Here is a 17,799-nt window from a genome sequence, read left to right as displayed (position 1 = left end):
TAGCATGAGGGAGACTATTGGCTAAAAGCAGAGCTCAAATGAGAAACATGATGGCTTCAGCTTGTGGCCAGTGTTCCAGGAACATTTTGGGTAACATGCAGTAACTCCCTTTTTATCATGGAAAAGAAGACATCTCAATTCATAACTCTTTGCAATAACAATAATTAATAATTTATTTTATCATTATTATTATTATTATTATTATTATTATTATTATTATTATTATTATTATTATTATTATTATTATTATTATTATTATTATTATTATCTCTTACTGGTCTTGAAAACCTTTACAATATTGTTTTTGGGCCTGAACAGTTTTGGTGGCTTTTGAGAAACAGCTAGGCCATTGAGGAGAATTTAATTCCAGGGTATAGATAGTAGAATGGCTGGTCAATGTCTGATGGCTGGTAGTAATTTCTATCACTGACTTCAATGTGCTGCTTGCTCTTCTATTTTAAAGGCAGTAGTTTCACAGAATGGTCTGTTGACAACAGTTGCTTACAAACTGGGACCAGATCAACCAACTGTGTATGCTTTAGAGGTGAGTCAATGCATTCACAAGACGTCTGTGCAAATGTCTCTCTTCTCACTGTCCTGCATACATGTAGTTGATTGAAGAATCTTCTGTGGCATTTGTCAGAATTAAACATGTGAATTCCTCATGACCCAGTCTTTACAAGTTTAAGATCTTTTGCCTAGGAGTAAAGTGGAAAATTTCACATGGCCTATTGCAAAAACTTTGGACAGAGGAATTTTATGGTAACAATAAACATTATGAAAAAACTAGAACAGTAAGTTAAAAAAAAAAAACAGCATCTATCCAAATTTTATCAGGCTGAAATTACCGGTAACATTAGGTAGTTTTTTAAACATTTATCGCAAGCAAAAGATGATACAAATCTGACTGCTGTTTTATATGAATGAATAGAGAGCAAGTCTTTTGGGCTTGTTACCATGGAGCTGACTCTCTACTGATCTAAACTCCCAAAATATATAAAGCTCTGTGCATGGTTAAATTCTCCCTTGTCCAGTCTTGGGTTTCTGGGCATAAACAGCTTAGTTATGATGGGTGAAAGGACTAAGGCCCAGTTCAAACGTCAAACTTTTCATGTGCTGAATCTAATGCAAATGAGAAAAATCTTAGACTATTGTTTTCGCTCATTTACATTAGATTTGGCACATGAAAAGTTCGACGTTTGAACCGGACCTACTGTACGTTTTTTTGAACTGAAATCACCATGTACTTTGAAATAAATTAAAGAAAACCTTATGAGCAGCTTTAGTAATTTTTACAGGGTTCTGTTGCTATCACTGGCGCTGCTGTGAAATGGCTAAGAGATAATCTCAATGTCATCAGCAAGGCTTCTGAAATAGGTGAAGTATAAATTTAAATTATTTCTGCATTTTATTGATACAGAAATGTTTGTGTTACTACTGGTAGGTAATTTCCTTTACAAATGCTTTCGCTTATAAGTTGAACTCAATCTTATAAGTTAAAAAGACAAAAAGAAGCATCTATAGATATATTCTATAGCACATTGAATATTTTTTATATGTAACACAGGAATTTATTTGTATCAACTCCTGAAAGTGAACCGACCACCATTACGATAGTGAGATACAGTGTGAAAGCTGACAAAGGGACCAAAATAATGGTCAGCTAAGCTTGTAGTAACAGTTGTAGTAGCAGTTGTAACAGGGCCTTGCCTTTTCAGGTGATTCTCCTGTTACATTTTCGTTTTTCCTATTCTCCTACTTTAATTCTTAAGGTGGACCTATAATGATCTTAAACCTGTTCATCCCCCATTGACATGTAGCCACTGGGAAAATCCCAGTCTAAATAGGCAATCTTTTTAGCTACATTTATGTTTTAGTGTTTTCTGCAGTTTTTGGTATTGTTGTTATTTCCTGCCATCAAGCACTTAACTTTGTTTTTTCTTTCGTTGCACTGTTTGTGCACGAATTCCATTGTTTGCATTTAGTATTGTTGTAACGTTTAACGGTAATTTAAAACTCTAACGGCAATGTATTAACATAAGTTCAAATTGTAACATCGACACGAATTCAAATTTGCACTGTAACGAACACTTGCAACTGAAGATGATCAATGATCGATCGAAACATGTCTTGCAAACTCAAAGTTGTTGTCCATTTTTTATGAATACTAGTTTGTCTGCTTTTATCCAGACCACAAAGAATAATCTGTAAGTTTCACTGTCAGGATTGAAAGGGGTGATCTGATGTTCATGTTTCTAATTTGCACAGAAAGCTTGGCTCGCAGTGTATCAAGTTCTGCTGGTGTCTATTTTGTCCCAGCTTTTTCTGGTCTCTATGCACCATATTGGCAAACAGATGCTAGAGGGTATGACCAGGGTTTTGAATTGTCTTCTAATTATTTAAAGCTGGAAACTCTTGAGTTCAAAACAATATCCAGTAGTCATTTGGTAGTGGTTAGTTGTGGGGTTTTTCGTTAGAGTCGGTGCAATCGTGGTCAAATTGTATGCAAACAGTGCTTTACTCTGGGAGTGAAAGAAAGTGCTACTATGATCAAAAAATCATTTCCTTTTTCCCTCAGATTTTGAAAGCGTGTTTGCTTAACACCTAACTGGGAAAATTTTGAGCTTTGAGTTTTATCCATAGGCTGTTTATTTTGAGTGTAAGTTTTGGATTTCACAGTCTGCCATTACTCTCGTTGAAAACTGACCGATTGGACCACAGAGGGTTGGATCTAGGGAAAATGATGTCTTTTGATCACTAGCTTAAAATTTCAGCGTGTAAATGCAATTTATTACATGTATATATGCAAAACACGGTTTTTAAGTCTGAAATCCCAAAACTACATGTACTGTGCTGCATATTAATTCAGCCGTGTTCACACGCATTGCATTCTTAAACTAGCGAGCCTTTGACGTCATTTTCTCCACGACCCAGCTCTCTCAAGATTTTAAAGTTAGTAATGGAGGACCAATAAATAAGAAAATTCCAATTAAAATAAACAGGTACCTTATAAAATCAGAACTTAAAACTTGAGTCACTTAGTGTTTAGTTAACGTAGTTTTGAAATCCAAAGAAAAAAAGGAATACCGGTAATTGTTTTTTTCGGTCGTAGTAGCACTTTAAGTTTCTAGTCGTTCTAGCGCTGGAGCACTAATTGGGGACTGCTAACAAAATTTATGTGCTCCAACCAACACCTCCGCCCACATGGTAAATAGAATAATAACATCACAGGAAGGAAAAGAAAATGTATGCTAGCTGTCTTCATTTATTTTGCATACAGCTTTGGACAGTTAAAGCACTCTTAACCTCAAATTTCTTTGATACTGCAAAAGTCAAATGTTACAACCGTAAAACATTTTTATGTTAACAATAATTATTTGTTGGTTGTGATTTCACTTCTACTGTAAATGGCAGGACTAGTTGTAGGAAGTTGCCAAAAGTGGCAGTTGGTTGTCCGATGGCTGAGTTGTTGATAGGCTCTTTTCCTGAGATGACATCACAAGCTTATTTGCTTCCAATGCAAGTCGTTTGGTAATGTTATCTTAGGAATAGGCCAATGCATGACACTAGTTTTACAATGAAACAAACGACCTCTAGTTTTTAATCATAGTTTCATGCTACATGCAATTGTATAGTTGGTTTAGTATGCATGTTCCGACAAAGCTGATGATGGCGGTCTTTTACTTGACACCTATTTACACCTCATTAGAGTGCGTTTCAATTGCGTGTCATGAAACCAAAACCAGAGTAATTACTTTGGCCAATCAAAAAGGACAGAAACAATCCAGTAAACCAATCAAAACTCGAAGTAATTACACATAGCCGACAGAAAGCATGGGAAAATATGCATGCACAAGCTACGATTGGTTTTGGTTTCTCCTCTGAGTAGTTGAAAAAATGGCGCAAGAACTTTGAACCAATCACTGAGTGAAGTAATGCAAAACCACAGCAATTCGCTAATTACTTTCAACACCCAATTGAAAACTGCTCTGGTGAGAAATGACACTAATTAGTGACCCTATAAAAGGAGGTGTAACAGCTTTAGATCGACCTAAGGAAGACGCTTGAAAAGAGTTTCAAAACATCTGGTCTTGAATCGTAACTTTTTAGTTACTGAAGTAGCATGAAACTATGTTTGATTGTCCACCTTGCTGTGTTGCGAACTGTAATCGACCTGTACTTTTGTTGAATTCTACTAGCACATTAATAGGTGAAATGTAGAATTTAAAAAGGCAGAATATTTTTTGCACCTGGTGAGTAGAATACTACAATGTAGATTAATCTCGGCAAAGAAAATTTGAGGTTAGGGATACATACTTTTACTCCATCTTAGCACTATTGGCTTTGACGGAAATTTGATCAAACTCTGTTGTTTTCCTCAAGAGTCATCATAGGATTAACACAGTTTACCAACAAAGCACACTTGGCAAGGGCAACTCTTGAAGCTACTTGTTTCCAGACACGAGAGGTATGAAAAACTTCCACACCTGCAATTGTTCCATTTCAAATGGTTTTGTCATAGAATTTCACTTATGTTCAAAAATGCACAAAATTAGAGGCACGCCGATGTTGTTATCCAACATGAAAAGTCGAAGCATCTGCTACCCATTTCCAACAATAAGGTAACTCTAAGGGTTAGTGGTTTTATTTTGGTGTGAGTGAATGCACCTGTTTATCTAACTTGAGGACTGGAGTGTGGGGGACACTTTGTGACATTCATTGCCACTGGGATGATCAATCACCCTCCTGGATTGAACTGGCACTGACATCTTCTCAACAGTCAACAGCCAAGCATCCGTTTCACCATGCAGACTGAGAAGAACAAAAAGATTGCCTTTCTCGATAAGTTAGTCTAGCGAGAACCAGATGCTGCCTTACCACCAGCATCTACATGAAGACCACACACACTGTCCAGTACTTAGGGTATGATTCTCACCATCATCAATCAGTCAAACGTGGTATTGTGAAGTGTCTGTACAACCGAACAGAGCGTCTTGTAACCAAACCAGCAGTTACGTATCTCCAAGGAGAAGAAACATTTGTCTTCTGTCCTCATTTTCAACGGTTATCCCTCCTCTTTTGTGCAGAAGGTCACCATGACAAGACCAGCAACCCCCAACAGAGAGCTTGTGGCAGAGTTTAGGTTCAACTCCTTTCTACCCTACATCCAGGGAGCAGCAGAGCCTCTTTGCCGTTGCTCACAACAACTAGGTGTTCACACTGTCTTAAGTCTGACACAGCATTTACATGTAGGTCCCACTTGGTGAGACCAAAGGAGACTATTGATCTGGCTATAGAAGATGGCGTAGTGTAAAAGATTCACTGTGAATATGGTTAAGTCCTCTTCAAGGAAACAGGGAAATCAATGCAAGAGAGAATCAAGGAACACAGCAAAGATATACAATTTGCCTGTACCCAGACCTCTGAGCACACCCACAAGACCAGCCACTGTCCACATTGGAGTGAGGTAAAGTTTATTGGTGGGGTCCCTCACTGGTACACCTGCAGGGTCAAGGAAGCTGTTCAGATAAGACTCAACCCTAACAATATCAACAGGGATAATGGAATCAAAATTCCTGAAGCATGGATGAACACAATCAAGAAACACAACATCTCAGGAGAACAGCATTGCGTCAGGCTGCACTGAATACAAAAATTTGGTTTTACCAGCGGAGTTGATAATGTAAATTGGCCACCGTGCAGAGATTCTCAAAGCTTAATCTCTGTACGGTGGCCAATTTACATTATCAATTCTGTTGATAAAACCAAATATTTGTATACTACTTCCCCACCGACGCAGAACCACAGTTTCTTTAGAAACTGTCCCCTTCATGGACTGGATACAATTTAACAGTGGAACAATATAGCATCAAAATGCCAAATCACAGCCAACCATCGTGATACAAATGGAGGAGCATAACCAGTCAACCTTGTGGCCTGATGAAGACTAGCAGTAAGTAGTGGAAATGGCACGATCTACATCTTAAGTGACTATGTCTTGAGACAAACGATATTACTCTATATTATTGTTGTTGATTGTCTGTATATTCCCAGACGCAAGTGATGTTCAAGTTGGGAAGTAGACCAAGGGGACACTTTGTGACGCTTATCAAAAATCGTCATGCATCTAATTATGTACATTTCTGGACATACCTACAGAATTTGGAATTGAGTGCATTGTGGGTCAACTCTTTTTGCAGAAGTTCTCTTTTCAGAACATGAAGTATAAAATTGCATGTTTCCATGTAGAAGTAACAGTTCAATTCAGTGGGGACTAATTGTGTGCTAATATCTCCTCACCCAACCCAAACAAAGAGGGAATTTATTTCCATGTCAGCACTCTTGGCTGCCTCTTGCCTCGACCTAAAAGCAAAGTGTGCCTACTTTTGTTTTCAAACTTACCTGTTCCCGAAATTAATGATTTTTATGTGAAAATTAAAGCTCTTAGATGCTATGAACATGGACTGTGGTATCCCTTTGGCATCCCTTCAAGTTGATGGTGGAATGACAGTGAATAATTTGTTGATGCAGCTCCAAGCCGACATTTTGGGTATATCTGTTGGTGTGTATGACATTTTTTCATATTAAACTCTGTAAAGCGACAAAAAAATGGACAGGTTTAACTGGTTGCTACAGGCTTTGGATAATGACCACCGCAGTCAAATTGTGATAATTCACTTTGAAGACAGTGCAAACAGTATTGGGGCTTTTGATACATGTATACATTTTGTTTACACATACACTGTACTACTCGTATGGGGTAAAACAAGAACTCTGATGATAGATGGCATTGATGGCTTAGTATAGAGTGGTTTTCAATTGAGTGTCGAAAGTAATTAGATAATTACTTTGGTTTTGCATTACTTCACTCAGTGATTGGTTCAAAGTTCTCGCGCCAATTTTTTAACCAATCAGAAGTGAAACCAAAACCAATTATGGCTCGCGCGTGCACATTTTCCCGCGCTTTGTGTCGGCTACGTGTTATTACTTCGAGTTTTGATTGGTTTACTGGATTGTCTCCGTCCTTTTTGATTGGCTAAAGTAATTACTTTGGTTTTGGTTTTACGACACTCGATTGAAACTCGCTCTAAGAGCAGTTTTAATTGCAATGACATGGTGATGGGTTTGAGTCCTACATGTATTCATACCAGATTAAGCAATTCACTGTAAAGGGTGCAGCATTTTCTTCCGTTATTGCCAACCTCAGAGATATTCAGTGACTTGAACATTGAAAGAGGCCATGTCATGAAATTCAGTCAATTTCAGTGACTGGGAAATGGCACCTGGAATCCAGGCGAAAGGTAAAAGTAACTGTTTCTTTTAAAGGAAGGTGTGAATAAAACAGCAGTTTCAAAAAGTGGCAGGGATGGGCAAAATCAAAGAAGATTAAGGCAGCATTCATATGAATGCGGTTTCACAACTTCAAAACTGTGTCAAAATCGATACAGGTTGGAAGTGTTTACACAGAACTGTTTTTGCCAGAAAATCAAAGTCGTGATGGTATAATAGCTCAGTTGGTAGAGCATTGTACTGGCATCACAGAGGCCATGGATTTGAATCCCATCAGAGCCATTTGAATATGAATTGTTCTGGTGTCTATATAGGAGACAATTGCCTAAATTGTGCAGCTAAGTACAAGGATTACCTCCATCGCTGTCTATTAATTTTCTTTCTTTTTTTTTTTAATTGGTAAAGCTGCAGAAAATCAACTGTGCTGCTATGACACGGCCCCCTTTACTTCCTTGTTATCAGCATTTTGATAATTTTCCTTCTTGCCCTGTGTAGTGCGTCCAACAATGCCTGAAACTACTGCTCTTGGAGCAGCAATAGCTGCTGGAATGGCCAAAGGTGTTGACGTGTGGACAGTGAACCCTGAGGATAAATCTCAAGTAAACACTGATGTGTTTGAGCCTGCTGTTGATCCACATGGTAAGATGGGCCTGAAAATTTGAAAATGTTATATTAATAATCAGAGGTGTGTCTATAAGGACCGATAACAAAGGATATCACTGGCTACCATCATACTTTTGATGTGGACTTTTAATGGGCTCGAAATTTAAAAAAAGAAAACATGCTTTGAAAAAGCTAGCAGCAACACAGTAAAACAAGCAGACTAGTTTCTTAAACAATTATTTCTTACACATTTCAAAGCTGACAACAACCGTACACGTACCTCTACTACTCTCACGCAATAACTGTTCACGCCAGCTGCCTGTAGACTGCTAATGACAACCTTACAGCTACCATATGCCCATTCAAAGAGAAAATATGGGAGTCAGTACTGTTTTCTCTGTTGCGTTATTTTAAAGTCCAATCAGACCCAAGCAATGGGTTGCATGTCTGCCTATGCATTGGTGGATGTGTGTTGTCCAAATACTTACAATACAGTTCGGGCAATCAAGAAAGAATACAGGAAGCAACTAGGTTGTCTGCTGCCATTAATCCACAGACTTCAAGCAGCAAAGAAGCTGTGACTCTTGACTGTAGATGACAGAAACAGCTACTTTAGGAGCCACCAAATCTCTGAAAAGTCATGACCAACAATTACCGTACTTAACCTTCCTCCATAAACAATGGCTCTACTGTACATGCCCCACATGTGGTGGTGTTAGTTTGGCTTATTTCTCTACTGTTCTTTGCGTGATTGTAATGAAATGCCAGGTTTTGTGAAAGACATAAACATCTGCAAATAAATTTTCAATGTTCTGGAAAACCATGCACATTATTTTAACCTTGGAGAATTGATTTGCAAGGCCAAGTGGCTTAAAGTAACTGCAACATGATCAGAAAAAGATTGTGGCCTTTTTATTTGAGAAGTGCATTTTTATACTTGAAACTTTAGCCACCACCAAGGTTATAAGATTTTACAATGTAAGTTTGTTAGCATTGATTTTTATGCATGAAGCTTACTTTCTAATTTTGTAAATATGCAGATCGTGACCTTCATTATGCGAGGTGGAAGAAGGCAGTTCAGAGAACAATGAAATGGGAAGTACCTAGTGATGAAAATCAAGGTGAGAATGAACTACATTAAAGGACCTGAATAAAATTATTGAAAGCCCATTGAAGACCTGGAGATTATCTAGTAAAATCTTATTTTGTTATGCCACTTGTCATGGAGCAGGCTATGATTACATAAGGTCAACACTGACAGTACTTTAACATAGTGATGGACATCAAATGAAACCATGTTGCCTCGCAGTTATGAGCGCAAATTCATTTGCGTCGAGAAGCCTGAAATTTTTCAGGACCTCAACGGGGTCTGAACCCGTGACCTCCCGATACCGGTGCAATGCTCTAACCAACTGAGCTATGAAGCCACTGACGTTGGGAGCCGATCACCTCTAGGTTCACAACTTCCCGCGATAAGTAATGTTGAGTGAAAGATATATATGAAATACATCATATATTATTGCACTTCGCGTATGAAATCAAATTATACCCGCAGTGCAATAATATATGATGTATTTCATATATATCTTTCACTCAATTATGGACATCATTACCTTTATTTTAAATATTTATTTATAGTTTCTATTATTCTGATTGTAGCATGTTATGTACAATAATCCAGGCATGTATGTTTTTGTTAACTAATAGACCCTGATGTTGCTTTTAACGATGAGCATAATTTTATATTATATTAGTGGCTTCTTGCTTCTTCCAATATTATTCTTCTCTGTTATGGAGATCCAGTTTGGTTGGACACAAAACAACCCCCTGAACATACTAGTACTTTGTTTTAGAAAAATGGGGGATTGTTTAGTCCTACCTAGGGTGTCATTGGTTTCTGTGTCATCTGAATCGTCTTTGATTAAGTGGAAATTCCACTTAGGTGTTTAGTTCCGGTTTGAGTCTTGTAAATTATTATGATGATAATGATTATGATTGTGGTAACAGTTAAAGTGATGGAAGATGTGATAGTATAAAGATGATGAAGACAATAAAAATACCTGGTATGAATGGCAAACAGAAAACTGAGACAAAGGCAACCCTATTAATAACTAACTTTAATGAACAAATCTTAAAATGGACTTCTTTCTTAATTACTTGATAACATCATTAGATATAACTTTGACAAATGACATACAGGGAAATATTGGAAAAGTATGTGTAAATAAAAATTAATCATACTTGAAGGGTGAATCCTAGGTCAGTAGACAAATGAAAGATTTAATTAAAACTGCTCCTTTATGTCTGTGCTGACCAAGCTTTTAAGACTATAAAATTGTTACTGGTTATTCATCATAATGGTTCACATGTAAATTAATAAATTGTTAGACAACGCTTTGATCCCATGTAAAATAAAGAGTTTAGGCACGATATACAGATAATCACTGATCAATCTAAAAAGATGCATATAAAAGAATAAAAAAATTTTGTTAGCAGAAATCCTAATATAATAAAATGTTATGATAATAAAATAAATATTCTTTCCATGAAGTGACAGCATTCATATGAAACTGGAAAGCATTCTGATAAATGAGAATGTGATCAACAATTGGAACTCAGAAAAATCTGATTCCTAGACCCATTACCTTGCAAGGTCTACTGTATCTCGATGTTGAGTAAAGTTAATTTCACATAATGCCTTCACTCATGTTGTGAAAACCCTACTCAATTTCACCAATAGCAGACCTTTCCTCATTCAGATGAATTTGCCTCATATTCCTGGGTATGTACTTTATGCTCGTCCACATGTAGGGCTTAAACCATTGTTGACTGTTGTTAAGTACTGTATGCTAGCATAGCATGAGCATTCTTTCTGATGACGATTTGACCACATTAAAACTCTCCAAAAATAATTATCTGAAATCAGTGAGGCAAAATTAATTGAGTTGCAGTTTGGACCTTATTATTTTCACTAGCTTTTCACACACTTTTTGATTGTTTTCATTTGGTTGCATAAAAACATTCTTTGCACAATTCATGTTGTTTTAGGTTGATCGTAAAAAAGGTGATTGCACCAGAGAAGTTTTGTTTGCAGGTCAGATTGCCTGTAGTCTTTTTTGTTTGTTTTATTTTAGAGGGTATTAATTTGACAAAATATATTGGTAACGATGGAACCTATAACAATTATTTTAGGTATCAAAAAGTAATTTCTGGAACAAGGGTCACAAGCAATTTTTTTAAGGCAACAAGCCCCCCCCCCCCTCACTTCCCACTTTCACCTGGGAGGTCCTCAGCCCTGGTCGTGTCACTGTAAATTCTATATGTATCAAATATGTTATCTGATTTGTGAAATAAATGTGTGACAAAGTCAATGTTTATTACCATTTGGAATACACAACTATACATGTAGTCAGGAAAATTAAAGGACTTATAATATACATAAAATAATTACTCGATTCTGATTGGCTGAGAGAAGTGCTGTTTTTGAAACACAACGCAAAAAAAGGAGTTTTTTCAGTGCAATTTTGCTCACAGACTTCTTGCTTTTGATAGGCTAATAAACGACAGGGTTTGGTAAGAACCAATCAAATCTTTTGTTTTGAAATCAAACACGAGCTCTGGATGGCAAAATTTTTGCGTGATACGCGTGCGTTGCTTCTACGCAACCATGTCGAATTTTCATGCCTACTGTTAATATACCCTTATGGGCTCGTGCAATTTTGCTCGTTTTTGAAAATAACTTACTCATGCTTATTTATTCCAAATTGCAGTCGAAATCATGTGATTACCCTAAACTAATAATAATTGTTAATATTTTCTTTATCCTTATTACAATTAATTCTAATGATGATGATAATGATGACGATAATAATAATAATAATAATAATAATAATAATAATAATAATGACAATAACAATAACAATAATAACAATAACAAATATGACAGGGACCTTATGAACTACGACACAGACAAATTAAGGTTTTTGAAAACTCACTGTGGTCGACTTTTACAATCTTGCCAAATTGCCCACTATTTGTAATTATTGGTAAGCACAGTGTTCAAAGTAAGAGAGGAAATCAAAATTTGTGGTTGTGGGCTTACGTTACAAAAGACCAGGTTTGCAGTAAATGAAGAAGAAATGTACCATGATTGAAAGTACATGTGGAGGCCATTGTCTTGTTCATGGTTTCATCCAAGCTCTCTCTGAGAAAGATAATGTTGTCTATGCGAATAATACTGCTCATAGTAATTGAAATTAGCTGGTTCAATCTGTGCATTGTGGAATTTACAGAGGTATACGTGCAATATAACCTTACGCTTAAGTGACCTTTCATGGAGACTAATATTGCTCTGGGTTTTAACAAACTAACACACCCTTGTTCAAAACGTAGGTACTTTATCCTGCTCTCCTTCCACAGCTTTCAAAAAGGTTATCATCTTAACCATAATTCATTCCAAAATGTGTTATTGTTTCAGATTTACCTGAGTCGTCTTGTGGAGTTCTTGGACCTGCTCTTTTTTTATTTGGCAGTGTAGCAATTATTTTGATGGCATCAAAGATGAGATAGCAGAGAACTTAAATTATATTGTATGATTTACCTGGGATGAAATAGTAATAAAGAAATGATTTACGATGGCTTTTACGAGTCCAATTTTTAAAGAAAATTCATATTGTGTGACGTCTTGAAAGCCTAGGATTTTTAACTATTGTTTCAGTTCTACCTGAGTCGTGTTATGGAGTTCTTGGACCTGTTCTCTTTTTATTTGGCAGTTTAGCAATTATTTTAAGAGCATCAAAGATGAGATAGCAGAGAACGTAAATTATATTGTATGATTTACCTAGGATAAAATAGTAATAAAGAAATGATTTATGAAGGGCTTGATGAGTCCCGTTTTTAAAAAAATTCATATACTTTGACATCGTGAAAGCATAGGATTTTAAACTCTTTTCTGTTGAGGTTAAAAAAGACCTAAAATGGTACGAGTTATATTTTTAATTCTTTCTGCAGACAAACAAACAAACAAAATAATATGCAAACAATATGCATACAGTATCACAAATTTCACTTTGTGAAAGATAGAGGCTCTGATAAAGTCACAATAATACTTAAACCCAGAAGGAAAATTTTCCTTATCATATGAACAAGATATTATGCTAGAGAAAGAATGAAGAGGAAATCTATTATGGGTGTCTTTAGAAACAGCCAAACCGGAACTTGACACTTCAAAAAGGTGGAAAGCTTTATGTCAAATAAAAAAGACGTGAATAGGCTTTCCAAAAATACACATTTTAAGCCACAACTACCAATAAATGGGTGCATGTGGGAAAGGGTACTTGTACATTGTAGCTATTTGCAAGCTACTGGGCATAATTAAACAGGACCTTACAATTTATTGGATTAGCAATTAAAAGGATAAAGGAAACTGGTGAAATAGTGGAAATTTGTCAACAGGCAACTGGACAAAAGAGGTCTATAGCTATGGCTTTTTCACTGGACCTGGGCACTTTACATACATGTGAAATCCATTGCACGCTTGGCAAAGATATTTCACATTATGTTTAGCATCATTTTTCATATTGTGAAACAATATGCAAACTTCACAAAATTTCAAATATTTTATTTCACTGTTTTTTACAATATAAAATCTTTCACTTGTCTTTTAGCATAATCTTCACATGTTTTTCACATGCGTAACGCTAGGTGTGAAATGATTGGAGGAGACTCCCCTGAGAAAACGTGAAAAGACATTGAGTAGTACTTGCGCTCAGTTCCTTACTGTCACACAAACCAACCACTAGTAAGTTTTAAAAGAGGCTGGATTGATTTGATATGCGTTGCCCGGCGTTGTCAATCAATGGTTTCCGATCGATTGATTGCAATCAATACAATCAATAATAATCAATAACAATCCATTGATTGTTATTGATTGGTGCAACCAATCGATAAAAATCGATACTCACACTCGGAGTCTTAATTGCTATTGATTACCATTGATTTCTATAGAAAATCATTGATTAATAATTCATTATGCAACTTTCTGGCACGTGTTAGCGTGGGCGTGCTTCATTGCAGGCATATTTACACGTCCAGGGTAATTGGGTAATTCGATTGCGCACTTTTATCCTTGCACTTCAACCGAGATTACCACGGATTCACATACTTGTTACGGAGTTTGCTTGTTCCAGAGATGGCGAAGCAAGTTGAATTGTCAGTGCACTGTGTAGTCAAGGGCTATCACAAATGCCTTTTTGAAGTGAATGTCGGAGAAATATTCTACGCATTCATGAAGAGAGGAGAACGTGGGAATGCGTTCAGAGTTAAGAATGATCGGGGGCAGCTCGGCCATCTTCAAATCGAGCTTGTTGGTCCTCTTTGGCCCTTACGCAAATAGATTACTGTGTAAGTTTAAAAGGCACAATACAAAACAAGGGAAAACAATAATCGAAATGTGTCATGTCAATAACTGGAACAAAGAAGGGCCAAAGAACAAGAAAGACAAGAAGCAAAAAAGGGTGCACCAGAGAATTTATCAAAAGAGCTCCGTAAGGAAATTTTGACAGAGCATGGAATCACATTCAAAAAAAGCTCAACTAAAATAGAACTCATCAACAAAGTTATGGACTTAAGAATACAACTGCAACGACAGGCAAACGAAACAACTGCAATGGAAAATGACGGTCCGACTGAAACAGCAGATGAAACAATTGCAGTAACACATCTTGATGAGCCAATTTGTGATTTCGCCTTTTCCCCAGTATTTAATCAGGTTTTCATAAACCGTCTGAGACAAAGAAGAAATCTGCCTACAAGAAACAACACATTCGGCGAAGTCAAGGATGATCCCCTGTGTATTGTATTTCTTTGATGAGCGATACGAAAAAAAAATTATCATGTTACACATTGTTTTTCTTCTTGCGCTGTTTTCGCTTTTCTTAGATGCATCTTTGATTCATTGTATTATGGTGTTGTTGCATTCTCTAATATACCATGCAAGTGTTCTGAGCGTTGTAGAGTGCCTTCTTTATGCTACTCTGGAAGTGCATTACATTTTCCTTTTAACAATTATTCTGCTATCTTCCCTTTCGGTTGCACGGGTGAATGTTCAAGAGGTATGTTCTTGGCCTGCATGCGTATATTCAGGCAGCGTGACAGTGAACGCAGACAAAAACAATTTCCTCAACTAATTAACAAGCTGGAAGAGAGTGACACTGAAGAGACTTAAAGACAATTTTGTTCTTGTTTCGAGACAATCAGAGTCTAGTAATTTAAGTGAGCTTTTAATAATAAGACTTTGTAAAAATGCTACAAATTTAACATAAAACACAGCAAATAAAGATAACTGAATGGTTTGTTCATTCATATGGTGCGTTTTATTTAAGAAAATGACAAATTTCATAATCAATAAAAATCAATAATAATCAATAACAATCGATGAAAATCAATAGAAATCGATGAAAATCAATAGAAATCGATACTCACACAACTTTAAGTCTCCGATTTCTATCGATTTCCAATACCAATCGATTAAGAGTGATTGCCACTAAAAATCAAAGAAATCGTGGCCAGGGTCAAAAAATCAATTTCCCTCAGACTTTGTCAGTTTGAAGGCCTAGGTAAGTAACTAGAGGAAATCAAGTTAGTTTTTTGAAATATTTCATTTAACGGCAGAAAACCACGAAAAACGGTTATCCTACCGGAAGCTCAAGTTTTCACTCCGTGAGAATCCAAAATTTCACACTTTTCACCTCCTTGCTACACAGACGTTTACATCGCTGTGAATCTTTCTCAACTTTAATTGCACATATTGACTCTTCCTCAGCCAAGACATAATGATTATTTTTATCTCTTGTCCTTTCCGAGCGAACTGAGCCCCAATTAAGCAAACACACTTTCCTCATTAGTTGAAAACTCAAAAATAATCTATATCCAGCGAGACAAAAAGCTGACCGGTAGTGTTTCAAATCTTCTGATATTTTAAGCAAAGAGTGTCCAGTCATTGAGGTTTAAGTTTGCAGTTTCATTTATTTGGGATCTACTATCAGTTTTGAATGAAGGCCGGTCAAAACTCGAGAAAATTACAATTCAGCGCCAGTGAAATTTACAATGTGAGCTCATGCAACTCACCCCAAAATAGAAAACCAAATTTGGGTCAGAGACATCGCAATTAAGACGGTTAAATCATTTTACGTTTTGCTTCGTTATATAAAATGTATCTATATCGATCATGAAAAACTAACTCGAAAAAAGTGAGGGAAACACGAAACTTTTACTCTCCCATGATTTGTCGCGCACGATTAAATTCGCAAATATTTTAAATCTGTTGCGTCAAATCAGTCATAAGTAAAACTATCTTAGTTGCTGATTTGAGACTTTGCTTTAATATGACAGAATTTCCTATTAAAAGTGGTAAAGAAATAAAAAAAGGTCAGATTAGAAATCGGAACAAAATTAATTAATTTCATTACGTGTGTGAGACTGTATGTCGTCGTGGAAGCCAATAGGGTAATTGTTCCCACAGAAAGTAAATGTTACTTCTTGATCTAGATAAACAACGCACTTACCTCGGATGAAACCAAGGTTATTACTGGGAAGTACAAATTAACAATGTCGTGTTCGTTCTTCAATATTGCCGGTGGAATTTGTGGCGCGGACGAACGCAGTAGTTCTTCCACTTCCATCATACCAGTGTAATAAGGAGATCAAAAAACACAAAAAGTCCTTGAAATTTTCCGGCGTTGAAACTGAAGTGGAACTTATCTTGGCAAGATGCGGGTGTTTTGAAAAGCCATCAAACCTCTTGGAAATGACCATCTGCCCCGCTCATCGGGCGCGATTGGGCATAGGTTGGCGAAGGCCAAGTGGTTTATGTAGCGTACCGGAAGTTGTTTCGGGTCACTGCAAGGACCTTCGGAAAGTACCAACAATGCAAAAAGGAATAAATTTGTCCCAGTCCATCAAGTTATTGGAACGTACAAATCAGTTTTTTCCTGTGGGCTCAGGTAAGTGATGAAGTGTTTGATGAACTAATAGCCAGTTGATTGCCATCATTTATCGGAGCCCGTATTCCTGCGAATGTCAGACACCGCGTATTCCGTTAGCATCTCGCGCTGTGTTAAGGATTACGTACCGGCTTGTGATATAAAAGCAGTCTAACCAGATATAAAGCAAAACTCCAGTCTTTGGGTACGATTAAATAATTATAATAATAATAATAATGATAATAATAATAATAATAATAATCTTTATTTCTTAAGATAAAAATACATATCCTAAGTTACAATTAATAAGAAAGAAAAAATATAAACTCTAGAAACTATTTACATATCATATTTAAAAATTATTCTGTTACTAAAAACGTTCTTAAATCTGTCAGTGTGGATCCAAGGGACAGAGACTGACGTATTTCTAAGATTGTACCTCGTTTTCTTTTTCTTAGGTAAAAACTGGAAGAACGGACATTCGATCTTTTTTTGTAGAGTGTCTTGTCCGCCTTCTCTAGCAAGTCCCTGATATTTACATTCTTGGAGTACACATGTATAACTTTCTTTTCATACACCGGTCTAAGAAATTCTGTTTTACAGAAAGGTCGGAATCTTAGGCACCATAAACCGACAGAGCGTAAGAAAAATTTGGTAAAACTATTGCGTGAAAAAGGTGATCTACTTCCTCCTGGGACATTTCTTCCTTACGTAAAGATCCTGATACGAATAATGACTCGTTGGCCTTAATTACCTTCGCGCGCACGTGACTACTGTATTTACAATTTTGTTGGAACACCTAATATGGGTAACTCTGCGCACTGCGGTATATTACTAACTGACGCGATGTCCTGACTGAAACCTTTCTTACGGAAAATAATCTCCTTGCATTTTGTTGGATTTTCCATTTCCATTTTGTTGTATT

General features: G+C 36.6%; 1 protein-coding gene and 1 pseudogene across 2 annotated transcripts in view; one reads left to right on the top strand and one right to left on the bottom strand.

The window, feature by feature from the left end:
- The window catches only part of LOC138030217 (glycerol kinase 3-like), a 26,403-nt gene extending 13,873 nt beyond the window's left edge, over positions 1-12,530 (top strand). Inside the window, exons 12-20 of one of the 2 annotated variants that reach the window (XM_068878097.1) lie at positions 464-544; positions 1,299-1,377; positions 2,269-2,365; positions 4,384-4,468; positions 6,442-6,562; positions 7,786-7,929; positions 8,934-9,014; positions 10,942-10,987; positions 12,371-12,530. In XM_068878097.1, coding sequence (XP_068734198.1) covers positions 464-544; positions 1,299-1,377; positions 2,269-2,365; positions 4,384-4,468; positions 6,442-6,562; positions 7,786-7,929; positions 8,934-9,014; positions 10,942-10,946 — 693 coding nt within the window. In that variant the 3' untranslated portion in view covers positions 10,947-10,987; positions 12,371-12,530. The remainder of the gene's footprint in view (positions 1-463; positions 545-1,298; positions 1,378-2,268; positions 2,366-4,383; positions 4,469-6,441; positions 6,563-7,785; positions 7,930-8,933; positions 9,015-10,941; positions 10,988-12,370) is intronic. The other variant, XM_068878096.1, reaches the window with a different exon arrangement.
- A 4,683-nt stretch (positions 12,531-17,213) lies between these two features.
- LOC138030832 (uncharacterized) lies at positions 17,214-17,788 on the bottom strand (annotated as a pseudogene).
- Between the last annotated feature and the right edge of the window lie 11 nt (positions 17,789-17,799).

This window comes from Montipora capricornis, chromosome 13, assembly GCF_036669925.1.
Source record: "Montipora capricornis isolate CH-2021 chromosome 13, ASM3666992v2, whole genome shotgun sequence".
NCBI lineage: Eukaryota > Metazoa > Cnidaria > Anthozoa > Scleractinia > Acroporidae > Montipora > Montipora capricornis.
The sequence above is the reverse complement of the archived record's forward strand: the minus strand, read 5'-3'. Positions and strand labels throughout refer to the sequence as shown.